Raw genomic sequence first — 27,599 nt, 5'->3', positions numbered from 1 at the left:
GCGGTCAACCAGGCCCTTGAAGCCAAGAGGCGGTCAACCAGGCCCTTGAAGCCAAGAGGCGGTCAACCAGGCCCTTGAAGCCAAGAGGCGGTCAACCAGGCCCTTGAAGCCAAGAGGCGGTCAACCAGGCCCTTGAAGCCAAGAGGCGGTCAACCAGGCCCTTGAAGCCATGGGGCGGTCAACCAGGCCCTTGAAGCCATGGGGCGGACAACCAGGCCCTGAAGCCATGGGGCGGTCAACCAGGCCCTTGAAGCCAAGAGGCGGTCAACCAGGCCCTTGAAGCCAAGAGGCGGTCAACCAGGCCCTTGAAGCCAAGAGGCGGTCAACCAGGCCCGTGAAGCCAAGAGGCGGTCAACCAGGCCCTTGAAGCCAAGAGGCGGTCAACCAGGCCCTTGAAGCCAAGAGGCGGTCAACCAGGCCCTTGAAGCCAAGAGGCGGTCAACCAGGCCCTTGAAGCCAAGAGGCGGTCAACCAGGCCCTTGAAGCCAAGAGGCGGTCAACCAGGCCCTTGAAGCCAAGAGGCGGTCAACCAGGCCCTTGAAGCCAAGAGGCGGTCAACCAGGCCCTTGAAGCCAAGAGGCGGTCAACCAGGCCCTGAAGCCATGGGGCGGACAACCAGGCCCTGAAGCCATGGGGCGGACAACCAGGCCCTGAAGCCAAGAGGCAGACAACCAGGCTCTTAAGACCGACAAATATTCAAACCTATCAATCATGCTAAAGGCACCAAACAGATTCATACCAACCACACAACACAAATATTCGCTGTATAATCTAAGTTCATAAAGTGTTCCTTGTTTCACAGCCCTGGAGGCTGCATGCTCACTTGGGTGTTCCCTTTTTGATTGCTCTGGGGCTTCCTGTCCAGTTGTGGGGGCGGATCCATCTCTCTATGGTGCTGTCATGGGTGAAGGGAAAAGCACAGTTTACATAGCAGTGGCGTGTGCGGGGGTGGCATGAGAACCAGGACTTCACACGTGTCTGGGACTTTAGACTGGAATTAGCCGTGTACACACAGGTGCTGTCACAAGGGAATTTGGACTTGTCATCCTGGCTGTAATCAGCTGGGCATTGTGTCCTGTGATAAGCAGCGCCACCAGAAGATGAGCGGCAAATAACCTAACCCCTCGCCTGTATGTTAGATCCTGTACAGGACATTATTTTACAGGGTGCACTTATTTTAGGCTCCCTCACAGGTTCTTCTAGGCTCTTCCTTTCTGGGAGGTCTTATATCAGGCTCCTCCCTCTAGAATCCTCTCGTATGGACCTTCCTCTGAGTTCCCCATATTTGCCTCCCCACTAGGAACACATATGACACACTCGTTTGCGGTACTTATTCCTAAAGGTGGACAATGCTGGTATCATTCCGTGTCTGTCAGGTATTGACCCCCCACATACGTGCTTGGCCATAAATGTGCCCTCAGTGGGCAGTAAGCCACATATCTCTGGCATCAGCTTATTTCCCCCGATAACAAAAGGACAGGGCATGTTGAAATCCAACATGCCCACTCCCTTCTTTCCCCTGACATCCCCCATTGAGGATAGCCAGAAAACCCCCACAGACACAGGATGGTTGGTCAGTCCCACCAAAATCGTCTGACCGTCATTCATCTAATGACCCCCTTAAGACACAAGGGCATGGCTGACTATTTCAGACCACTGGCATTTTGGGGAAGCATTTAGTGGGTGCAGTTGTGTCCACCAGTTCAGCTTTAGATTCCCTAATCTAAATGGTACCCAGGACCATAGGATCAGACTACACTGGGTTTGCTTGTAGTCTGTTACCATGGAGACACAATTGCATTTTCCATGCATTCGAAAACATAAAATCCTAATCATAAAATATATATAAATTTTAATTAAAACTTGTGTTTATTCCAGGAGTTTAGATAGACATGTTGAGGATCAGCACAGCAGAGGTATGGGGTTACAGCCGGATATCTGCTGTCGTGGATCGCACTTACCGTCAATATAGCCGTCACACGTAGACCGCCATCAGAGGATGGGGGTCTCCCTGCATCCCGAGCTAATGGGTCAGAAGCACTTGCCTGGGAAATTATATTTTTTATGAAGATTCCCTTTTAATATAATTTCCAAATCCCTTAACGTGACCCTATAGGGGCCCAGTGGTGTACAGCTACACACAAGGCTGGTCCGTGCAGTGCCCGCAGATATTCGGCTGCTCACGTCTCTGCTCGGTTAGGTGGGTAAGATCTTGGAGGTAATGTGGAGGGTGAGGTGGTTATGGGGGGGATGGGGGGCTAACTGCTGGCGAACTGCTCACCATTCCTTGAGTAATGAGCCACTTGTCTATGGGCTCCATGGCTGAGCCTCCGGCTCTACCTCTCCTCTGGATCAAAACCCACACATTTCACAGCACAGAGAAGGAAAATGGCGGCAGAAAAACAGAAAGAGATTATACACCATGAAACAGCGTGACGAGGCCTGAGGAAAAGTCCATGACGGGGACAGAAGCCTCAGCCGGGGAGGTGGTGGAATACCTCAATTTCTGTTACTCTATACCCCATCCACATATCCATATCTATCTATCTATCATATTATCTATCATCTATCTCTCTCATATCTATCTGATCTAATATATCCCTTTTGTGGTCCATTCTGTACTCAGTCTAGACATGGCCTGGGTCAGTCCACCATCCAGTCCTGTACCGGGGAAGTATCTCTCTAAAGCCTCATTCACACGTCAGTGTTCGGTCAGTGATTTCCATCAGTGATTGTGAGCCTAAACCAGGTGCGGCTCTAGACACAGAACAGGTGCAGATCTTTCCCTTAGGGCTCATGCACACGAACATATTTTCTTTCCGTGTCCATTCCGTTTCGTTTGCGAAACCATTCATTTCAATGGGTCCGCAAAAAAAAACTTAAGTTATTCCGCGTGCATTCCGTTTCCGTATGTCCGTTCCGCAAAGAAATAGAACATGTCCTATTATTGTCCGCATTACGGACAAGGATACGACTGTTCTATTAGGGGCCAGCTGTTCCGTTCCGCAAAATACAGACAGTTGTGTGCATGAGCCCTTATACCTTACATCTGTGGAGGCTCCAATCCTGGGTTTGGCTCACAATCACTGATGGAAATCACTGACCAAACACTGACGTGTGAATGAGGCTTTAGGCTTGGTGCAAAATGTGTGGAAAGGACTTCTGCAAGCAGCACCTGTCTCACTGACCCCCCAGCCGGGAGCACCTCTAATCATACCTCAGACAGAGCCAGTCCCCTATATGCCCCAGTATATAGCGTCTGTAGTCCGTGCACGTGATCCATCATTCCTTGAGATTATTAGAGAGCGCAGCTCTATAGCTGAGGTCAGCACAACCGGCAGCTTCTAGGGACTAATCAATACTGCACCGTCTGGCCTGATGGATCAGTGTACGCCTGTTTTGATCAGCGTTGTAAGGAACAGTACCAGTCTATGACATGAAACATCCTATTACAGCAATGCGGTCACACCCCCTAGTGCTCCTAGGTGGAACTGCAAGCCATTTGCAATTGTGGCAGAAGTCATGTCATGAACACTGGCTATCGTTAGAAGGTTAGTGCCAAGGTATAAACATATTCCCTGTCTAAAAGTATGACTGGTGGGGGTCCGACAGCTGGGCTGGAGTGGTGGTCGAGCATGCAGGTGCTGTTCCATTCATCTCTATAGGACTGCGGGAGATTACTGAGCACTGTACTTGGTTATCTCCAGCAGTCCTGTTGAAATTAATGGGGTGGAAGTGCGCATGCTCGGCTGCTGCTCCATTCGTATGGGGAGACAACAGACCCCCACTCTTGAGATCAGTGGGGGTCCCAGCAGTCAGACCACCACTGATCAGACCCTTCCCACTATCCTGTGGCTAAAACTTGGCACAAACCTTTTAAACAAAAGAATCAAGGATCTAGCAAGTAACTACGTACCCCTCCTGTGTTCTGCTGCCGGACATCTAAAGCAGTTGCCAGCCCGCCGAGAGCCTGGGGATCCTCGTAAGTCACACTGCCAGACAGAGAAGTGTCAGTCATATGTAGAAGTCACAAGAAAACCATGCAAGACTGCAGAAATTATTATTTTTTTGTTTGTTTCATAGCCTTCAAGATCTGATCACAGAGAAACTCTACACCCTTCCCACTGACCATCAATCAAGAGCATCCCTAGAGATAAGCCGTCTCAGTGAGATTCCTAATATTAGTAAAAGTCTAGTTACCTGCAGCCACCACTAGGGGGAGCTCAGGAGCTTACTGTCTAGGGTTTCTTATTGGTAGCGTCTAAAGGACCTTGTGACACCCACAGGGTCACATGACATTGGAAGCCTTGATCCCAAACTCACCATAAACACCACAATTAGGGTTAGTTATTATTATTTTACTAATCATTATTACCCCAGCACATGAGATGTAGATGTTACCCTGCTGCTACATCAAATCCACGTAACTTTAGCATGTCAGGTGACATTAAGGTGCACAGGATTTAGACGCTATGGTTTATTATTGAGCTCAATGTATATTCAGTACGCAGTGAGCTCCCTCTAGTGGTGGCTGTAGGTAGCCAGGATTTTATCATTCAGTGCTTTGTCTATACAGGAGATCTTTAGGATAAAAAATGGAGCCATGACTGCTCTCAACATATAGAATTAAATGAATTTAGCACAGAACTTGGGATGAACATGAAAGACTCTGGCAGCATGATCAACCCTATTAAACCAAGCACACTGCCTGGTAGGGGTGATCATACTGATTAAAATCAATGCTGCCTTTTTTTTTTTTCTGTATGTTTAACAGCTGCAGAGATATAATTGTTTTTATGCATATGCTTTTGTAATACCCTCTGCACACTCCCCCCTCCCCTTGATGGTCAGCATGTACATATCCTATACACTACTTAATATAACCTTACCATCTTGAGAATAGAGGTTTTCTTTATTTAGAAAGCTAATATACACATTACTGCTTTATTCACAGGAACAATATATGATTATAAAGGCACCAGTAATGTGTATTAGCTTTCTAAGTGTAAAAAAACACTCTTCTTAATATGATAAGGGTATAGCCTGGAGGTAAGTGGTCAGCCTTGCATGTAAATGTCCCAAGTCCAAATACCAGTGGAGACTTCTCATTTTAATCAGCATGGTCAACCCTACCAGGCAGTATGCCTGGTTTAATAGGGTTGATCATGCTGACAGAGGCATTTCAACACTATGCAGCAGGCCTCACACTATATTGGGTTATTAGGACTCCCTTTGACAACAGCGTAGTCGATAGTAAATCACAACAGACAGATCTCATACTCACTCCTTTCTCTGCTCAGCCAGGGAGCTGCCCCTCGTCTGTGCAAACATATCAAAGTCATCCCGTGGGTTGGTGGCGGGGAGGGCACTGAGCGTGGCGCTCACACTATTTGTACCGACATCTGAAAAAGAGTGCATAGGATCAGTGTATATCAGGGAGGCCCTCCAGCTGTTGCAAAACTAGAACTCCCAGCATGCCCTAATAGCTGTAGACTCTCCAGGAATGCTGGGAGTTGCAGTTTTGCAACAGCTGGAGGGCCGCAGGTGGGACATCTCTGGTGTATATGGATGTCAGGTCACCAGGTTGGCTGCGACTGTACAACCAACGACTTTCCTAGTCAGTCTGAGCTACAAGACGATTAGAAGCCAAGATGTCGTATCATTGTATTCTCAAAGAGACGAGCGACAACCAATATGGCCGCCGTCACCCCATCTCCCTAGTTAGCTCCCCTGTTTCGTAATGTAGTGACACATCCCTATATAACTAGCAATGTGCAGTTCAGGTCAGGAGGGAAGTTGGGTGGCTGACACTGCGGGCGCTGGAACAGAGGCCAAGTTAGTTTTTTTTTTTTTTTGTAACTAGATTTTCCGCCATTACAGCTCCTACAGGGTTTGTCATGTGCTGTGACAGATCCTTCAGGGGGAAATCTGCCTAATTATGTACTGACATATGCTCAATTCCTGTACTACAGCACAAACTGGCAGATTTGACATCCTGGGGCGGTGGAGTCGCTGCTGTTGCCGCCATATTGGTTGTCATTCCGCCCTAGAGAATCTAAGCTTTTAAAAACAAGCTTGTGTGGGCCTTAAAGAGAACCGGTCTGCCCTCCAGACAAGTCCTTTACAAGTCCCCAGGGCTTACTCCCCAGCATCCAAACGCGTCACCAGGACTGGATCTCTGCACTCCGGTCAGCTTACCAGAATTCAGGAGGAGGGTGATCGAGGGACATGAAGGGAGGCCCCTCCAATCGCTCAGATGTTGCTATTGACCGCAGCATGTCAGTGTAGGACAGGCATCCTCAAACTGCGCCCCTCCAGCTGTTGTAAAACTACAACTCCCACAATGCCCTGCTGTAGGCTTTTCGGGAATGCTGGGAGTTGTAGTTTTGCAACAGCTGGAGGGCCACAGATTGAGGATGCCTGGTGTAGGAGGTTGTCAGCCACATAACACAGCTTGCACCTGATTTGTCTGGCGCAGGCTCACCTCAGGAGCTGAGTCCACCCCATACATTTTATTCCAACTTCTGCTGTGCATGTATGGCGGATGCTAGGGAGGGGGTTAAAGGGCTTCTGTCACCCCACAACAGTCATTTTATTTTTTTGGGCTAGTTACATTCATTATAGCGCGATATATGAGAATATAATGTTGTCACTTACTTTCATGCGGCCGTTTCTTGTGAAAACGAAGTTTTATAATATGCAAATCCGGTCTCTACCAGCAAGTAGGGCGTCTACTTGCTGGTAGCCGCCGCAGAAAACCGCCCCCTCGTCGTGTTGATTGACAGGGCCAGCCGTGATCTCCTCCTCCGGCCGGCCCTGTCAGTATTTCAAAAATCGCGCGCCTCTGTTCATTCGGCGCAGGCGCTCTGAGATGAGGAGGCTCGTCTCCTCAGAACTCCCTCAGTGCGCCTGCGCCGATGACGTCTTCTCTTTCGGTGATGTCATCGGCGCAGGCGCACTGAGGGAGTTCTGAGGAGACGAGCCTCCTCATCTCAGAGCGCCTGCGCCGAATAAACAGAGGCGTGCGATTTTTGAAATACTGACAGGGCCGGCCGGAGGAGGAGATCACGGCTGGCCCTGTCAATCAACACGACGAGGGGGCGGTTTTCTGCGGCGGCTCATATGCTGCGGTTTTCTGCATATTCTCATATATCGCGCTATAATGAATGTAACTAGCCCAAAAAAAAAAAAAATGACTGTTGTGGGGTGACAGAAGCCCTTTAAAGAGTTATAGCCATCTTGGACATTGGGGAGCATATCATTAGGATATGCCCTCAATGTCTGATAGGTGCGGGTCCCACCTCTGGGACCCGCATCTATACTTAGAACAGAGCCTGCAAAGTGCTGGAGGGTGCACCACGCATGCGCAGCCGCCCTCCATTCTTTTTCTATGGGAGCGCTTGCCTATTTTCAGAAGCCCCATTGAAATCAATGAGAAGCGCACAGCGCAAGTGCGGCCCCCGCTCCATTCACTTCTGTGCGGCTGACGGAAGTAGCCAAGCCAGCTCGGCTATTTTCAACGATCCCATAGGAATGAATGGAGGGCGTCCGCAACCTGCACCTATTGGACATTTGGGGCATGCAGTGTCCAAGATGGGAATACCCCTTTAATTAATGACTGCCATAAAAAAGGTGTATCAGTGGTCATTATGGGGTTAACTAAATTTCATTTGCAAATTCATTCATTGTAAATGTATTCACTTTCAAGGAGACAGAGCGTTAATTACCAAGTCCACCCAGTTGGGTTGTAAGGGACGCCGGGGCAGTGTTCACAACCATCGGACTCACGACTGCAGGGGATCCGGGTCCTAGATCTATTAGATTATCCTCCGTGACCTCACTCAGCACCTGCAGCATCAAAGACAATATCCCCTCAGTCGCTATTCACTAGGAGGAGCTACTTGGTGAACGCGGTGCAGTCTTACCCCATTGGTGTTCTGTGCGGTGCGGCCTGACCTGTAGCGCTCGAACCTGAAGAAGATCAGCCATTAGTCAGGAGAACATGTCAGACCAGTACCCGGACTATACAATCTTTCCTCGCTCACCTTTCATATCGGAGGAAGACATTATTCAGGTCGTCATTGACATGCAGCAGCTCCTCGGTCACCTCCTCATTGGACACGCGAGAGATGAGCTCCACAATCCTTTGCTGCATCGCTCGGCAGGTTCGATTCAGATCCTATAGAAACAGACCGAAAGCAGTCAGACTAAAGCCGCCGTCGTGTTTTTTGCAGCTACAGAGCGCCCCCCTACCTGCAGTAGCTCAAGGTCTGAAGCATCTTCCTGTCCAGGAGTCATCTCAGTCAACATCTCAGACATGACCTTAGTGTTGCCACGGACTATATCAAGCTCGCTCCTCAAGCGGCCGATCTGGAGAGTAAGGGTCAGACATTACCAGACTACCGCTCAGATGCGGCCCACCCAAAAATCGCCATTACCCATGAACACTTGCTGCTTACCTGTTCTGAGTTGGCGGTGATCGGACCACCCACGCTTGGCGGAGGTGCTGCTGGGGCGTTGTACGGTGTCTGAGGAGTCGAGAAAGAGCCGGAGCTAGGCCGCTGGTGGGACTGGGGAGTATTCATGGTCATAGCAGGATCCACCTCCGGGACACTCTGGATTATATTAACAACACGAAAAATATTGGAAGCTAGATTCCAGGAATCCGACATGTGAGTAGAGGGACCCTGGACTAAAGGGATTCTGCACTAAAAATCCAGGGCTGCGCTCCCCAGGATCCAATCCTGCCAGTCAAATGGTTCTGGATGATCAACCGAAATTTTACAATGTCCTAAATATTTAGTTTTCCTTCTGCTAGTGATCTAGAAACCCCTGAATCTTGTGTCCCAGCTGCTCGCTGCCCTTAATAATGTAGACTAAGACGGAGAACGAGCAGGAGTTCTTGTCTCCGATACACTGCAGCTATGAATTATTGATCCTGCAAGGAAAATCAGCCGTGACAAGGCAGCCACCAGGACGTTGCAGGCTTTGAACTGCCGGAGGCTCGGAGGCACCCTCTTAAAGGGACGCTGTGAGCAGGACAGACTCCTAGATGCCAGGATCTGTTCCTTTAAAGTGCCATAGGAGCAAAGCAAGACCCGTCCCGTTTCACATAGGGCCTGTAGAATACAACGTTTTTCCAGGGGGAGCAGCACTTGGGAAGGAAGACCAGAGGACAAAATGAAAGCCTAACTAAACTTTCAGAAAACTTTTAGAGATGGTGATATGTCAGAAGTTTTGATCAGTGGGGTTATGGTGGAGACCCCCTCTTCCCCCCCACTGATCATTTAAATGAAGGGGCAGAAGCTGAGTGAAGTGGCCCCTTCAGCTCTCCCTAAAGAATCATAGACTGTTTGATCCGAGGAGAGGCGATCACAGGAAAAAGGGCACCGCACTCAGCTTCTGCCCCTTCGTTTGAATGACTAGGGGAAAGGGGTCTCAGTACCTGGTCCCTACTTATCAAAATTTCTGACACATCAAAAGTTTAGTTACACTTTAAGCCCTCTGTACGATTTCCTTTTTAGACGGATTTGTCCTGGTCCTTTTAAAAAGGGGTTGTCCGAGGTTATAAAAACATGGCTGCTTTCTTCCAAAAAACAGCACCACCCCTGTTCACAGGTTATGTGCGGTATTGCAGCTCTGTCCTATTGACTCCGATGGAGCTAGGCTGCAATACCACACACAAGCCATAGACGGGGTTGGTGCTGTTTTTGGAAGAAAGTAGACATGTTTTTTCTAACCCTGGATCGCCCCTTTAAAGGGAACCTGTCACCTGGATTTTGGGTATAGAGCTGAGGACATGGGTTGCTAGATCGCCGCTAGCACATCCGCAATACCCAGTCCCCATAGCTCTGTGTGCTTTTATTGTGTAAAAAAAACTATTTGATACATATGCAAATTAACCTGAGATGAGTCAGAGCTTGAAAATATGACTTCTCTTGTCACACAAGTAAGATATGACTCTTATGTTAATTTGCATATGTATCAAATCGTTTTTTTTTTTACACAATAAAAGCACACAGAGCTATGGGGACTGGGTATTGCGGATGTGCTAGCGGCCATCTAGCAACCCATGTCCTCAGCTCTATACCCAAAATCCCGGTGACAGGTTCCCTTTAAGACCTGTCCTACGGTGATATCATAGGGCAGGGGGGTTTATGTGACGATTTCTAGAAATCGGACACCAGCACAATCTTACCCTCTGTGGTGTGTGAATTGGCGACAGAGCATCCAGATCTGCCATAGGAAACTCAATCCCTTTTCGCTTCAGTTCTTCATAAATATGCACAACTCCGGTGAGGTCAGGGCTGCTCCGAAACGCGTCTGCCCAAGCCTGGAAGACAAGAGCGGAGAGTCGTGAGATGCAAGGGATCGCGGAGCTGCAGCATCATCCACAAATACAAATGGCAGGTGAGTGATTAGAGAACCTAATGCACCAGGAGCAATGTGGCTCCTAAGAGTGGGTGACCCAAAAACATTGGGGGTTCTGCCGTCTAACCAGCAACATGGATGGATTAAATCTGTCATGTGATGACCGGCTATGAGCTCTAACCACCCATGGACGATATAAAACCTTATACACTGCCGGGACAGCGGGGGAGGGAGTGGTCACTAACATGTCTTATTTATCAGCTAATTAACTAACTACATCGCCTACAACAAAAGTGTGTATACCCAAAAATCATTCATAATCCAAAAACGCCATAAAACAATATGTTCTTTATTTAATCATCATATTAAAACCAAGAAGAGTCCACACAACGTTGGTGAAACAAATAAGTGATGGGCCACTGGAAAAAGGCTAGCAATAGGTATATACACATAAGGCTACATGCACACGAACGTTGTTTGTTTCTGTGTCCATTCAGTTTTTTTTACGGATAGGATGCGGACCCATTCATTTCAATGAGTCCGCAAAAAATGCATCAGTATGTCCGATCCGTAGCCCCGCAAAAAAAGTAGAACATGTTCTATTCTTGTCCATTTTCAGCATTGTTACAATAGATCCGCAAAAAAAAATAAAAAATGGACAGCATCCTTTTTTGGGCGGATCCGCAATTTGCGGACCGCAAAACACATACGGTCGTGTGCATGTAGCCTAAGAAACTAGACTTATATAGGACAGATAGGATAGGATCTGCCTAGTCCTAACAACTGTCCAACCCATAAGGACAATGTGTAAGCCAGTAAATATATCTACCACACCAGTGCCCCTCACCAGTGCCACCAACTAACTAACTAGTTCTGGTTAACAGGATTCAGAAGTAGAGCTCGGAAGATTAGGGTCCTAGAAAAGATGCTAGAGCGAGCACAAGAGAGAAGGGGTGAGATATAGAGAGCACCTGGGAAGAGAGCGAGCACAAGAGAGACGGGGTGAGATATAGAGAGCACCTGGGAAGAGAGCGAGCACAAGAGAGACGGGGTGAGATATAGAGAGCACCTGGGAAGAGAGCGAGCACAAGAGAGAAGGGGTGAGATATAGAGAGCACCGGGGAAGAGAGCGAGCACAAGAGAGAAGGGGTGAGATATAGAGAGCACCGGGGAAGAGAGCAAGCACAAGAGAGAAGGGGTGAGATATAGAGAGCACCGGGAAAGAGAGCGAGCACAAGAGAGACGGGGTGAGATATAGAGAGCACCTGGGAAGAGAGCGAGCACAAGAGAGAAGGGGTGAGATATAGAGAGCACCTGGGAAGAGAGCGAGCACAAGAGAGAAGGGGTGAGATATAGAGAGCACCGGGGAAGAGAGCGAGCACAAGAGAGAAGGGGTGAGATATAGAGAGCACCGGGAAAGAGAGCGAGCACAAGAGAGACGGGGTGAGATATAGAGAGCACCTGGGAAGAGAGCGAGCACAAGAGAGACGGGGTGAGATATAGAGAGCACCGGGAAAGAGAGCAAGCACAAGAGAGACGGGGTGAGATATAGAGAGCACCGGGGAAGAGAGCAAGCACAAGAGAGAAGGGGTGAGATATAGAGAGCACCGGGGAAGAGAGCGAGCACAAGAGAGAAGGGGTGAGATATAGAGAGCACCGGGAAAGAGAGCAAGCACAAGAGAGAAGGGGTGAGATATAGAGAGCACCGGGGAAGAGAGCGAGCACAAGAGAGACGGGATGAGATATAGAGAGCACCGGGGAAGAGAGCGAGCACAAGAGAGACGGGGTGAGATATAGAGAGCACCGGGGAAGAGAGCGAGCACAAGAGAGACGGGGTGAGATATAGAGAGCACCGGGGAAGAGAACAAGAATGAGGGAGAAAAAGAGAACAAGGAAGAAAGGGGGCGCAAGGAAGAATGGGGGGTGAAAGGGAACGAGGAAGAAAGGGGGGGCAATGGCACGAAGAAGAAAGGGGGTGCAACGGTGTGAGGAAGAAAAGGGGCACAACAGGGCGAGGAAGAAAGGGGGCGCAACGGTGTGAGGAAGAAAAGGGGCACAACAGGGCGAGGAAGAAAAGGGGCGCAACAGGGCGAGGAAGAAAGGGGGCGCAACAGGGCGAGGAAGAAAGGGGGCGCAACAGGGCGAGGAAGAAAGGGGGCGCAACAGGGCGAGGAAGAAAGGGGGCGCAACAGGGCGAGGAAGAAAGGGGGCGCAACAGGGCGAGGAAGAAAGGGGGCGCAACAGGGCGAGGAAGAAAGGGGGCGCAACAGGGCGAGGAAGAAAGGGGGCGCAACAGGGCGAGGAAGAAAGGGGGCGCAACAGGGCGAGGAAGAAAGGGGGCGCAACAGGGCGAGGAAGAAAGGGGGCGCAACAGGGCGAGGAAGAAAGGGGGCGCAACAGGGCGAGGAAGAAAGGGGGCGCAACAGGGCGAGGAAGAAAGGGGGCGCAACAGGGCGAGGAAGAAAGGGGGCGCAACAGGGCGAGGAAGAAAGGGGGCGCAACAGGGCGAGGAAGAAAGGGGGCGCAACAGGGCGAGGAAGAAAGGGGGCGCAACAGGGCGAGGAAGAAAGGGGGCGCAACAGGGCGAGGAAGAAAGGGGGCGCAACAGGGCGAGGAAGAAAGGGGGCGCAACAGGGCGAGGAAGAAAGGGGGCGCAACAGGGCGAGGAAGAAAGGGGGCGCAACAGGGCGAGGAAGAAAGGGGGCGCAACAGGGCGAGGAAGAAAGGGGGCGCAACAGGGCGAGGAAGAAAGGGGGCGCAACAGGGCGAGGAAGAAAGGGGGCGCAACAGGGCGAGGAAGAAAGGGGGCGCAACAGGGCGAGGAAGAAAGGGGGCGCAACAGGGCGAGGAAGAAAGGGGGCGCAACAGGGCGAGGAAGAAAGGGGGCGCAACAGGGCGAGGAAGAAAGGGGGCGCAACAGGGCGAGGAAGAAAGGGGGCGCAACAGGGCGAGGAAGAAAGGGGGCGCAACAGGGCGAGGAAGAAAGGGGGCGCAACAGGGCGAGGAAGAAAGGGGGCGCAACAGGGCGAGGAAGAAAGGGGGCGCAACAGGGCGAGGAAGAAAGGGGGCGCAACAGGGCGAGGAAGAAAGGGGGCGCAACAGGGCGAGGAAGAAAGGGGGCGCAACAGGGCGAGGAAGAAAGGGGGCGCAACAGGGCGAGGAAGAAAGGGGGCGCAACAGGGCGAGGAAGAAAGGGGGCGCAACAGGGCGAGGAAGAAAGGGGGCGCAACAGGGCGAGGAAGAAAGGGGGCGCAACAGGGCGAGGAAGAAAGGGGGCGCAACAGGGCGAGGAAGAAAGGGGGCGCAACAGGGCGAGGAAGAAAGGGGGCGCAACAGGGCGAGGAAGAAAGGGGGCGCAACAGGGCGAGGAAGAAAGGGGGCGCAACAGGGCGAGGAAGAAAGGGGGCGCAACAGGGCGAGGAAGAAAGGGGGCGCAACAGGGCGAGGAAGAAAGGGGGCTCGAGAGCACCAGGGAGAAAGGGGGCATCCCGGCCCCCGCAGCGTAGCGCTCTGTATGTCCTATAGTTGCATTCTCACACTGATCACAAGCGTCTCCTGTTCCCGCTACATTGAGTCGCCCCATGTTTTTTCTTGCCCAGACAGGTTGAGGACAGAGCTGCCAAACATCCCATGTGCAGAGACTGAGGAGTGAGCGGCAGACCGCGCAGTGAGATCACGGCGGTACGCAGGAGCCGCGCTGCTCACCTGTATCAGGGCCAGCACTTTATTCTGCACGATGGTCGGGGGGTTGTTCTTAGGAGAGATGATTTTCACCAGGACCCCGTCTATAAAGTCGCGGTGCGTCACAAGCACATGGAAGCGGTGGCCGCAATTCTTCACGCACGTCTCTAACACCTGACAAAAACACAAAAACATTGAAGAGAAGAGATCTTTACTTGCCTGTGACCATTTTTAAGATCTCTGCTTGCTGTCAGTGAATGGGATCATTCTTATTTTGATCCAACAGCTGAGTGTCTGACACAATTGCGCTTTCCAATGTCTACCCTGTCTAGCACCAATCTCCTCCTGTCCTGGCAGGAGGTCGTGACAATGTATCAGTGCAGGTAAAATGTATCAGCCTGGGGTCCAGAATTGTGTAGACTGAGTATAATTGTTTGAAACCCTCAGTGGCGAGAAATATTAGGTACGGACAGGTTTTCAGCCTGTGGATGTAAACAGGAATGTTCTCATACACTGACAGCAAGCAGAATTATTGAAAACGGTGAAGAACTGAAACACAAAGTCTATCGCAAAGTAGCGGAACCTTTAATGAAAAAATGATCAGGTGACCACAATCCGTACCGTCAACGCCAGCATCACCTCCCGGTAATTCTTGTTACCGTTCAGCCTCTTCTTCAAGGCACGGATCGCATCTTTTGGCCTAGAGGGGAAAACATGTTAAAAAAATAATAAAAAATGGGGTTCAAGTTAAAGGGGTTGTCCATGATTTACTTTTTTTTTTTTTATTCTACCCTCAACTATAAATACCTGCTCCATGCCAGGCCCTGCATGTAAACTTCCTGCATGAACGGGGTCACGTATGCCGCTGCAGCCAATCCCTGGCCTCAGCTCTGACGTGTGCCCAAGCAGCACGTGACCCAACCACAGAGCTGAACAGAGTGGCACGGAGCATGTAAGTCCGACTGTGTGTGTGTGTGGGGGGGGGGGGGGGGGGTGTTAACAAAAAAAAAAGCAGCAATTGTGGAAAACCCCTTTAAGTTCTTGTTTTCCTAACAAATTTTCCATGGTCAACCCCCCACCAACCCCGGCCAAATCAGGGCAATAAATGTCTGATCGGTGAGAGTCTGACCACTAGGGCCCCCACCGACCACAAAAATTTGGTTCCTACGTTCACCTATTTGAATGGGGTAATGGTCGCCGAGAGAGGTGAGCGCTGCACACATGGGCGACCACCGCTCATTTCAAACGGGACAACATGGGATCTCCATTATGGTGATTGGCAGGGACCCCCAACTACCAGACAGTTATACGAGCCCCTTTAACAAAATGACAGTGACTGTTCTGTGTGTCCTGAAACGCCCGATTCCCACTAATGGAAATTTTGGTGTAACGGAGCTGAGTTTGTCATTAAAGAGGTACTCCCATCTTATAGAGTGATGGTACTTTGCCAGGATATGCTATTACTTCACCGATCCTGAGAATGAAGGGGCCGCACCGCCAGCGTATTGCCGCATCCCCTAACCGCTTTTCCCGGCACAGCGGCGCCCCCCCGTTCTCCCGTACACTCACCCTTCTTCCGTCTCGTTGATGATGTCACAGATCTCCATGTTCAGCGTCCAGTCCTCGCTCTGCAGGGAGCCATCTGTAGCTTTTTCTGTCAAGAAACAGAAAAAAAAAAAGGGTTAATGGTTTGCATTTTTTTCAATTTTATCAGGTTTTTCTTCTCTGGAAAAGCTGGGTGGTGACCATCAACATGGTGGTCATTAGCTGGGTGACAACCCCTGAGGAAGCACCACCTCGATACCTATAGTCCTGAATGGCGTCTGCCTTGCTGTACGCTGATATACTCCAGACCATCACATTGCTGACGATTTGCCGCTCAGGACTCTGGGAAAGCTGGGTGGTGGCTCCTGTCACCTAACACACCTATAGTCCTGACCGTCATATGTGCTGACCGTCATATGTGCTACTCACATACTGCTGCATATGTAGGTGGATTGGCCGTTCAGGACTCTGGGAAAGCCGGGTGACAAGACAATCCCTACCAGACATGAGTAGATGATCAGATCCCAGCTGCTGCAGCACCTCTTTCAAGTGTGAAGTAACACACACGTGCATTAGGGAATGGCATGTATTGCAACTCGCTAAACGGCCATCTGTTGTCGGACCCCCGCTGTAACGCACCCATCAGCGCCGGTGGCCCCCACTCCGGCGGCCTCCACTCCGTCGCCCTCAGCTCCGCAGTGATGATATATCTCCAGGCGAGACGCAGAGTAGAGTGCACCCAGTACAGAGTGATCATCTCTTCCCCGGGGCGGCCGAGGCGCACCGCTCTTCATCCCCCGCAGGACGTCACTTGCATAATACGGTCAGCGATGCGCTGGTTGTCGGGCACCCCTGGACGGTGCTGGGGCGAGAGGAGCTGTAGGCTGGCGCAGCCAGGAGACGAGCCTGTCACTGCAGCACACGTCTACAGACGGGCAGCTCCGGAGGATACGGGGGACTGCAGAGCTCAGCTCCACCCAGATGCAGCACCAGGAGCTTCTGCATTACGGGGGTCCCTGCCCTGCACCCCTATAACAGCCACCCTGAGCGCCGCACATACACACAGGGGGCGGAGCTGTGACCACCCTGCAAGGGTGTTCTCTCCCGTTCCAGGGAAAGTTAGGTGACAACCAAGGCGGACGCCCCTGCTCATACACCAGTAACCAGATTGGCCCCTCTGGACTCTAGAAAAGATTGGTGACATCTCTTCGTCACATGGAGGGGGGGGGGGGGGTACACAGTTGTCAGAGCTGTAATGTCAGCAGCCGTACGGACGGTCACCCAGCTTTCCAAGGAGCAACTATAACAAATTATTATCTGTTTCTGGGAAAGCTGGGTGATTAGCTCCTACTGAGATTGTCACCCATCTAATTCCCCTGCATTGCAGCCAGGCGGGTGCGTCGTTCAGGAGCATAAGAAAGCTGGGTGCCAGCGAGGTCCTATGGGTGACATGTCCACCGCTGTACTACTATAAGCCAATTAGGGTTACTGCCCCTTTAAATATAGTCAGGGTCAATTTGTCAATGACAAATCCGCCCGGTATGGAAGCGTTGAATGTTCTGCTTTACTGCCAAGCATATATGTGTCGTTCAGGACCATAAGAAAGCTGGGTGCCATTTCTTTTACAGTGAGGTCCTATGAGTGAACGCTCTTGTAACACTACTGCACTATTTAGGTTACTGTCCCTTTAAATAGTGAGGGCAGTGGAGCTAAGGGCAGGCATAATGCTGATTGCAGCACATGAATCGGTCACCAGCAGAGCGCTGCAGAGCTGGAGGACGTGGAGGTGCAGAGCGATGCAGTGCGGAGATCAATCCGTCACTGCCAGGAAGAGTCATCCTGCACATCAGAGCACGGCTCCTCTCCTGTAACCACTCAGGGTTCACATACTTTTATAATACAGCACCAGTACAGCTTTCCCAGGCTCCTGAATGGCAACCTGAAGGTTTATTGGTACGTACTTAGGTAAATTTGTCTTTCAGGAGTCTTAGAAAGTCGGGTGATGTGTTACGGCCCCTTTAAATAAGTAAATACTGGAGTTCAGGGACACAGACAGGTCATGTGACCTGCCTATGGACTATTTAAAGGGGAATTCCACCCTCACCTCGGAGTATAATGATTTGTCAGCCATAGGCAAAGCAAGAACAAATGGAGAAAAATGACAGGTTGTGTCTGCTGGGTGGAGTAGTCTGCTATGGTGTAAGGCCGCACCTGTAAACCTGCACGTGGCACTGGCATATGTCGCCTGCCTGACATTACGCCCTGGTAATTATTATTATTATCACTGCCTACAAAGTAACTCCGACTAAACCCACAACAGGGGCCCCGACACTAAAAACTGCACTGTATGGAAGACACTGGGGTCCTACTATCCAGAGGGGGTCTTCTCCACACCGTCAACTACTGACCTCATTATCTAATACCACATTTAACCTCAAGGGTTCTAGTGGCAGTTGGCAAAACATGCTGGGAGTTGTTGTTCACAAAAGGTGCATGACCACAAAGGGGCAGACCACTGGAGGTAGAATGCATGTAGTGCTGGGAGGAGACAAGAGGTAAGATGTCCACAGTACCAACACAGCGCCAACGCAGTACCCGCATACCACAGACACAAAACCAACACAGAACACATACAGCACCAACATAAAACAAACCTAGAACCCATACAGCGCCAACATAAAACCAACACAGTAGCCAAACAGTGTCAACATAAAACCAACACAGAACCCATACAGTGCCAACATAAAACCAACACAGAAGCCATACAGTGCCAACATAAAACCAACACAGAACCCATACAGTGCCAACATAAAACAAACCTAGAACCCATACAATGCCAACATAAAACCAACACAGAGCCAACATAAAACCAACACAGTACCCATACAGTGCCAATATAAAACCAACAGAAACCATACAACGCCAACATAAAACCAACCATAGTAATCATACAGCTCTATCATAAAACCAACACAAAACCTATACAGCCCCAAAATAAAACCAACCATAGTACTAATAAAGCGCAAACATAAAACCAACACAGTACCCATAGGCGCCAATATAAAACCAACAAAGAACCCATATAGTACCAAAATAAAACCAAAAAAAGAACCTATATAGTGCCAACATAAACCCAACACAGAAGCCATACAGTGCCAACATAAAACCAACACAGAAGCCATACAGTGCCAACATAAAACCAACACAGAAGCCATACAGTGCCAACATAAAACCAACACAGAAGCCATACAGTGCCAACATAAAACCAACCATAGTAATCGTACAGCTCTATCATAAAACCAACACAGAAGCCATACAGCCCCAACATAAAACCAACCATAGTACTAATAAAGCGCAAACATAAAACCAACACAGTACCCATAGGCGCCAATATAAAACCAGAGACGCCATACAGTGCCAACATAAAACCAACACGGAACCCATATAGTGTCAACATAAACCCAACACAGAAGCCATACGACGCCAACATAAAACCAGAGAAGCCATACAGCGCCAACATAAAACCCAACACGGTACCCAAACAGTGCCAACATAAAACAAACCTAGAACCCATACAGTGCCAACATAAAACAAACACAGAACCTATACAAAGCCAACATAAAACCAACCATAGTACTCATACAGCGCCAACAAAAAACCAACACAGAACCAATACAGCGCCAACATAAAACCAACCATAGTAATCGTACAGCGCCAACATAAAACCAACACAGAACCCATACAGTGCCAACATAAAACCAACCATAGTAATCATACAGCGCCCACATAATACCAAAACAGAACCCATACAAAGCCAACATAAAACCAACCATAGTAATCGTACAGCGCCAACAAAAAACCAACACAGAACCCATACAGGGCAAACATAAAACCAACCATAGTAATCATACAGCGCCAACATTATACCAACACAGAACCCATACAGCGCCAACATAAAACCAACCATAGTAATCATACAGCGCCAACATTACACCAACACAGTACTCACACTGCGCCAACATAAAACCAACACAGTACCCATACGACGCCAACATAAAATCAGAGAAGCCATACAGTGCTAACATAAAACCAACCATAGTAATCATAGAGAACTTACAGAATACATATAGGTCAAACCTCCTCCCAGCAGGACGATGAGGGTGGCACTTGTGATACCAGCACTGGTTACATAACATGTGATTACAACATATAACAGGGCGAGCGGTGCGCACAGTATACAGACATCAGAGGGTGCGCACAGTATACAGACATCAGAGGGTGCGCACAGTATACAGACATCAGAGGGTGCGCACAGTATACAGACATCAGAGGGTGCGCACAGTATACAGACCTCAGAGGGTGCGCACAGTATACAGACATCAGAGGGTGCGCACAGTATACAGACATCAGAGGTGCGCACAGTATACTGACATCAGGGGTGCGCACAGTATACAGACATCAGAGGTGCGCACAGTATACAGACATCAGAGGTGCGCACAGTATACAGACATCAGAGGGTGCGCACAGTATACAGACATCAGAGGGTGCGCACAGTATACAGACATCAGAGGGTGCGCACAGTATACAGACATCAGAGGTGCGCACAGTATACAGACATCAGAGGTGCGCACAGTATACAGACATCAGAGGTGCGCACAGTATACAGACATCAGAGGGTGCGCACAGTATACAGACATCAGAGGGTGCGCACAGTATACAGACATCAGAGGTGCGCACAGTATACAGACATCAGAGGGTGCGCACAGTATACAGACATCAGAGGTGCGCACAGTATACAGACATCAGAGGTGCGCACAGTATACAGACATCAGAGGTGCGCACAGTATACAGACATCAGAGGGTGCGCACAGTATACAGACATCAGAGGGTGCGCACAGTATACAGACATCAGAGGTGCGCACAGTATACAGACATCAGAGGTGCGCACAGTATACAGACATCAGAGGTGCGCACAGTATACAGACATCAGAGGTGCGCACAGTATACAGACATCAGAGGTGCGCACAGTATACAGACATCAGAGGTGCGCACAGTATACAGACATCAGAGGTGCGCACAGTATACAGACATCAGAGGTGCGCACAGTATACAGACATCAGAGGGTGCGCACAGTATACAGACATCAGAGGGTGCACACAGTATACAGACATCAGAGGGTGCGCACAGTATACAGACATCAGAGGGTGCGCACAGTATACAGACATCAGAGGTGCGCACAGTATACTGACATCAGGGGTGCGCACAGTATACTGACATCAGAGGTGCGCACAGGTGCATCTACACACAGTCTACAGGACATGTATATAGCATGGGGTATATATGCTATAGCTACATTTCCTCTAAATACAGAGGGAGCAGTATACAGAGGACACGCTGTATGGATACAGGAGATGTACAAGGACGCAGTGAACACATATCTGTAGTGAAGTACATTCAGTATATACAGCAGCACAGTATATAGGAGAGGTGTTATCAATATTTTAGGTGTAAATTAAGCTTTATGCAACCAATAATGAATGTACTTGGTGCATACACGGTATATCACGTTCTATGTATATACACCACCTATCTATTCATAAAATATATATAGCAGGTGTACAGCAGTATATAGGGGAGGTACATATAGGGAATATATTGTGTTGTATACAGCAGTATATAGGGGAGGTACATATAGGGAATATAATGGGGTGTATACAGCAGTATATAGGGGGTGCATATAGGGAATATAATGGGGTGTATACAGCAGTATATAGGGGAGGTGCATATAGGGAATATAATGGAGTGTATACAGCAGTATATAGGGAATATATCGGGGTGTATGCAGCAGTATATAGGGGAGGTACATATAGGTAATATAATGGGGTGTATACAGCAGTATATAGGGGGGTGCATATAGGGAATATAATGGGGTGTATACAGCAGTATATAGGGAATATATTGTGGTGTATACAGCAGTATATAAAGGAGGTACATATAGGAAATATATATTGGGGTGTATAAAGCAGTATATAGAGGAGGTACATATAGGGAATATATCAAGGTGTACACAGCAGTATATAGAGGAGGTACATAAAGGGAATATATCAGGGTGTATACAGCAGTATATAGGGGAGGTATATATAGGGAATATATCAGGGTGTATACAGCAGTATATAGAGGAGGTACATATAGGAAATATATATTGGGGTGTATAAAGCAGTATATAGAGGAGGTACATATAGGGAATATATCAGGGTGTATACAGCAGTATATAGGGGAGGTACATATAGTGAATATATCAGGGTGTATACAGCAGTATACAGGGGTGGGTACATATAGGGAATATATCGGGTGTATACAGCATTATATAGGGGAGGTACATATAGTGAATATATCAGGGTGTATACAGCAGTATACAGGGGTGGGTACATATAGGGAATATATCGGGTGTATACAGCATTATATAGGGGAGGGTACCTATAGGGAATATATCAGGGTGTATACAGCAGTATATAGTGAATATATTGGGGTGCATACAGCAGTATATAGGGGAGGTACATATAGGGAATATATCGGGATGTATACAGCAGCATATAGAGCAGTGATGGGCAAACTGTGGAAGCGCTCATCTCCATATTCATCTGTATTGCCGTCCTCAGGAGAGCGATACAGATGAACGGTGTGAAGCAGGGGAGGGGCCTCTCCCTTGCCCTTTCCTCTGATAGGCTACAGACCTAGTGCATGCAGCCTATCAGAGGCCGATGCAGGCGCCATCGCGCCGCCTGAGCCGTACACAGGCCGGAAGAGGCCTGCATCGCATCACTGACAGCAGCATAAGGTAAGTATATGTGTTTATTGTTTTTATTATTTATAGTATACTGTGGCAAGAAGGGGGATGGGGGACGTGTATACTGGCACAATATGGGGGGGCACTATGGGGGGGGCCCTATATACTGCCAAAATATGAGGGGGCACTATGGAGAAGAGGGGAAGCACTATGGGGGCCCTATATACTGGCACAATATGGGGGCACTATGGAGAAGAGGGGAACCCTATATACTGGCACAATATGAGAGGGCACTATGGAGAAGAGGGGAAGCACTATGGGGGCCCTATATACTGGCACAATATGGCGGGCACTATGGAGAAGAGGGGAAGCACTATGGGTGCCCTATATACTGGCACATCATCGGGGGAACTATGGGGGCCCTATATACTAGCACATTATGGGGGGCACTATGGGCACCATATATACTGGCACAGTATCTATTCTGCGAATTGCAACAACAAAGCTAACTCCAGACTTTGATGCCTTAGCAGAAAACGGAGACCAACAACACTGTTCCCACAAAAATTGAAGGCGAGTTATACCTACTATGTTATGAAAGAAATACATTGCATAAAAGTTTTGTACAATAACTCTTTTTATGCTTTTCTACCTTGAATTAAACTAAACCTTTAATCTTACAAAATGTAAATTTTATTTATATTAATTTACACAAACGCCCCGTCCATCTACTCTTCGTCCGGCCCCTGGGTCCAATATATGAACCCATTGTGGCCCACAAGTCAAAAAGTTTGCCCACCTCTAATATAAGGGTTACATATAGGGAATATATCGGGGTGTATACAGCAGTATATAGGGGAGGTATATATAGTGAATATATCAGGGTGTATACAGCAGTATATAGGGGAGGTACATATAGGGAATATATTGGGATGTATACAGCAGTATATAGGGGAGGTACATATAGGGAATATATCGGGTGTATACAGCAGTATATAGGGAATATATCGGGGTGTATACAGCAGTATACAGGGGAGGTACATATAGGGAATATATTGGGGGTGTATACAGCAGTATACAGGGGAGGTACATGTAGGGAATATATCGGGGTATATACAGCAGAATATAGAGGAGGTACATGTAGGGAATATATCGGGGTGTATACAGCAGTATATAGAGGAGGTACATGTAGGGAATATATCGGGGTGTATACAGCAGTATATAGAGGAGGTACATGTAGGGAATATATCAGAGCGTATACAGCAGTATATAGAGGAGGTACATGTAGGGAATTTATCGGGGTGTATACAGCAGTATACAGGGGAGGTACATATAGGGAATATATCGGGGTGTATACAGCAGTATATAGGGGAGGTACATGTAGGGAATATATCGGGATTTATACAGCAGTATATAGGGGAGGTACATGTAGGAATATATGGGGTGTATACAGCAGTATATAGGGGAGGTACATATAGGGAATATATGGGGTGTATACAGCAGTATATAGGGGAGGTACATATAGGGAATATATCGGGGTGTATACAGCAGTATACAGGGGTGGGTACATATAGGGAATATATTGGGGTGTATACAGCAGTATATAAAGGAGGTACATATAGGGAATATATAGTGTTGTATACAGCAGTATATAGGGAATATATTGGGGTGTATACAGCAGTATATAGAGGAGGTACATATAGGGAATATATTGGGATGTATACAGTAGTATATAGGGGAGGTACATAGAAGGAATATATCAGAGTGTATACAGCAGTATATGGGGGGTACATACAGGAAATAAATTGGGGGTGTATACAGCAGTATATAGAGGAGGTACATAAAGGGAATATATCGGGGTGTATACAGCAGTATATAGAGGAGGTACATATAGGGAATATATCGGGGTGTATACAGCAGTATACAGGGGAGGTACATGTAGGGAATATATCGGGGTGTATACAGCAGTATATAGAGGAGGTACATGTAGGGAATATATCAGAGTGTATACAGCAGTATATGGGGGGTACATACAGGAAATAAATTGGGGGTGTATACAGCAGTATATAGAGGAGGTACATAAAGGGAATATATCGGGGTGTATACAGCAGTATATAGGAGGAGGTACATATAGGGAATATATCGGGGTGTATACAGCAGTATATAGGAGGAGGTACATATAGGGACTATATCGGGGTGTATACAGCAGTATACAGGGGAGGTACATGTAGGGAATATATCGGGGTGTATACAGCAGAATATAGAGGAGGTACATATAGGGAATATATCGGGGTGTATACAGCAGTATATAGGGGAGGTACATGTAGGGAATATATGGGGTGTATACAGCAGTATATAGGGGAGGTACATATAGGGAATATATCGGGGTGTATACAGCAGTATATAGGGGAGGTATAGATAGTGAATATATCAGGGTGTATACAGCAGTATATAGGGGAGGTACATATAGGGAATATATTGGGATGTATATAGCAGTATATAGAGGAGGTACATATAGGGAATATATCGGGTGTATACAGCAGTATATAGGGAATATATCGGGGTGTATACAGCAGTATACAGGGGAGGTACATATAGGGAATATATTGGGGGTGTATACAGCAGTATACAGGGGAGGTACATGTAGGGAATATATCGGGGTGTATACAGCAGAATATAGAGGAGGTACATGTAGGGAATATATCGGGGTGTATACAGCAGTATATAGAGGAGGTACATGTAGGGAATATATCGGGGTGTATACAGCAGTATATAGAGGAGGTACATGTAGGGAATATATCGGGGTGTATACAGCAGTATATAGAGGAGGTACATGTAGGGAATTTATCGGGGTGTATACAGCAGTATATAGGGGAGGTACATATAGGGAATATATCGGGATTTATACAGCAGTATATAGGGGAGGTACATATAGGGAATATATCGGGGTGTATACAGCAGTATACAGGGGTGGGTACATATAGGGAATATATTGGGGTGTATACAGCAGTATATAAAGGAGGTACATATAGGGAATATATAGTGTTGTATACAGCAGTATATAGGGAATATATTGGGGTGTATACAGCAGTATATAGAGGAGGTACATATAGGGAATATATTGGGATGTATACAGTAGTATATAGGGGAGGTACATAGAAGGAATATATCGGAGTGTATACAGCAGTATATGGGGGGTACATACAGGAAATAAATTGGGGGTGTATACAGCAGTATATAGAGGAGGTACATAAAGGGAATATATCGGGGTGTATACAGCAGTATACAGGGGAGGTACATGCAGGGAATATATCGGGGTGTATACAGCAGAATATAGAGGAGGTACATGTAGGGAATATATCGGGGTGTATACAGCAGTATATAGAGGAGGTACATGTAGGGAATATATCGGGGTGTATACAGCAGTATATAGAGGAGGTACATGTAGGGACTATATCAGAGTGTATACAGCAGTATATGGGGGGGTACATACAGGAAATAAATTGGGGGTGTATACAGCAGTATATAGAGGAGGTACATAAAGGGAATATATCGGGGTATATACCGCAGTATATAGGAGGAGGTACATATAGGGACTATATCGGGGTGTATACAGCAGTATACAGGGGAGGTACATGTAGGGAATATATCGGGGTGTATACAGCAGAATATAGAGGAGGTACATATAGGGAATATATCGGGATGTATACAGCAGTATATAGGGGAGGTACATATAGGGAATATATCGGGTGTATACAGCATTATATAGAGGAGGTACATATAGGGAATATATCGGGATGTATACAGCAGTATATAGAGGAGGTACATATAGGGAATATATCGGGATGTATACAGCAGTATATAGGGGAGGTACATATAGGGAATATATGAGGTGTATACAGCAGTATATAGGGGGAGGTACATATAGGGAATATATGGGGTGTATACAGCAGTATATAGGGGAGGTACATATAGGGAATATATCGGGGTGTATACAGCAGTATATAGGGGAGGTACATATAGGGAATATATGGGGTGTATACAGCAGTATATAGGGGAGGTACATATAGGGAATATATGAGGTGTATACAGCAGTATATAGGGGGAGGTACATATAGGGAATATATGGGGTGTATACAGCAGTATATAGGGGAGGTACATATAGGGAATATATGGGGTGTATACAGCAGTATATAGGGGAGGTACATATAGGGAATATATCGGGGTGTATACAGCAGTATACAGGGGTGGGTACATATAGGGAATATATTGGGGTGTATACAGCAGTATATAAAGGAGGTACATATAGGGAATATATAGTGTTGTATACAGCAGTATATAGGGAATATATTGGGGTGTATACAGCAGTATATAGGGGAGGTACATATAGGGAATATATGAGGTGTATACAGCAGTATATAGGGGGAGGTACATATAGGGAATATATGGGGTGTATACAGCAGTATATAGGGGAGGTACATATAGGGAATATATGGGGTGTATACAGCAGTATACAGAGGTGGGTACATATAGAGAATATATCGGGGTGTATACAGCAGTATATAAAGGAGGTACATATAGGGAATATATAGTGTTGTATACAGCAGTATATAGGGAATATATTGGGGTGTATACAGCAGTATATAGAGGAGGTACATATAGGGAATATATGGGGTGTATACAGCAGTATATAGAGGAGGTACATATAGGGAATATATCGGGGTGTATACAGCAGTATATAGGGAAGGTACATATAGGGAATATATTGGGGTGTATACAGGGGAGGTACATATAGGGAATATATCGGGGTGTATACAGCGGAGGTACATATAGGGAATATATTGGGGTGTATACAGGGGAGGTACATACAGGGAATATATGGGGTGTATACAGCAGTATATGGGGAGGTACATATAGGGAATATATCAGGGTGTATACGGCTGTATATAAAAGGAGGTACATACAGGGAATATATAGGGTGTATACAGGGGAGGTACATACAGGGAATATATGGGGTGTATACAGCAGTATATGGGGGAGGTACATACAGGGAATATATAGGGTGTATACAGGGGAGGTACATATAGGGTGTATACAGGGGAGGTACATACAGGGAATATATAGGGTGTATACAGGGGAGGTACATATAGGGAATATATAGGGTGTATACAGGGGAGGTACATATATGGAATATATCGGGGTGTATACAGGGGAG

The 27,599-nt window shown here is 47.7% G+C and overlaps 1 protein-coding gene across 3 annotated transcripts in view; it reads right to left on the bottom strand.

The window, feature by feature from the left end:
- The window catches only part of TOM1L2 (target of myb1 like 2 membrane trafficking protein), a 38,134-nt gene that overhangs the window by 9,826 nt on the left and 709 nt on the right, over nt 1-27,599 (bottom strand). For 2 of the 3 annotated variants that reach the window (XM_044305001.1, XM_044305002.1), the window contains exons 2-12: nt 15,622-15,706; nt 14,674-14,752; nt 14,077-14,226; nt 10,199-10,333; nt 8,460-8,615; nt 8,254-8,370; nt 8,046-8,179; nt 7,926-7,971; nt 7,728-7,848; nt 5,285-5,402; nt 3,917-3,992 (exon numbers count right to left, since the gene is read on the bottom strand). In XM_044305001.1, the coding sequence (XP_044160936.1) occupies nt 3,917-3,992; nt 5,285-5,402; nt 7,728-7,848; nt 7,926-7,971; nt 8,046-8,179; nt 8,254-8,370; nt 8,460-8,615; nt 10,199-10,333; nt 14,077-14,226; nt 14,674-14,752; nt 15,622-15,706 (1,217 nt within the window). Of the gene's footprint in view, nt 1-2,281; nt 2,348-3,916; nt 3,993-5,284; nt 5,403-7,727; nt 7,849-7,925; nt 7,972-8,045; nt 8,180-8,253; nt 8,371-8,459; nt 8,616-10,198; nt 10,334-14,076; nt 14,227-14,673; nt 14,753-15,621; nt 15,707-27,599 lie in introns of all 3 variants that reach the window. The other variant, XM_044305000.1, reaches the window with a different exon arrangement.

The sequence above is a fragment of the Bufo gargarizans genome, chromosome 8 (assembly GCF_014858855.1).
Source record: "Bufo gargarizans isolate SCDJY-AF-19 chromosome 8, ASM1485885v1, whole genome shotgun sequence".
Classification (NCBI taxonomy): domain Eukaryota; kingdom Metazoa; phylum Chordata; class Amphibia; order Anura; family Bufonidae; genus Bufo; species Bufo gargarizans.
This window is presented reverse-complemented; position numbering and strand designations above follow the sequence as displayed.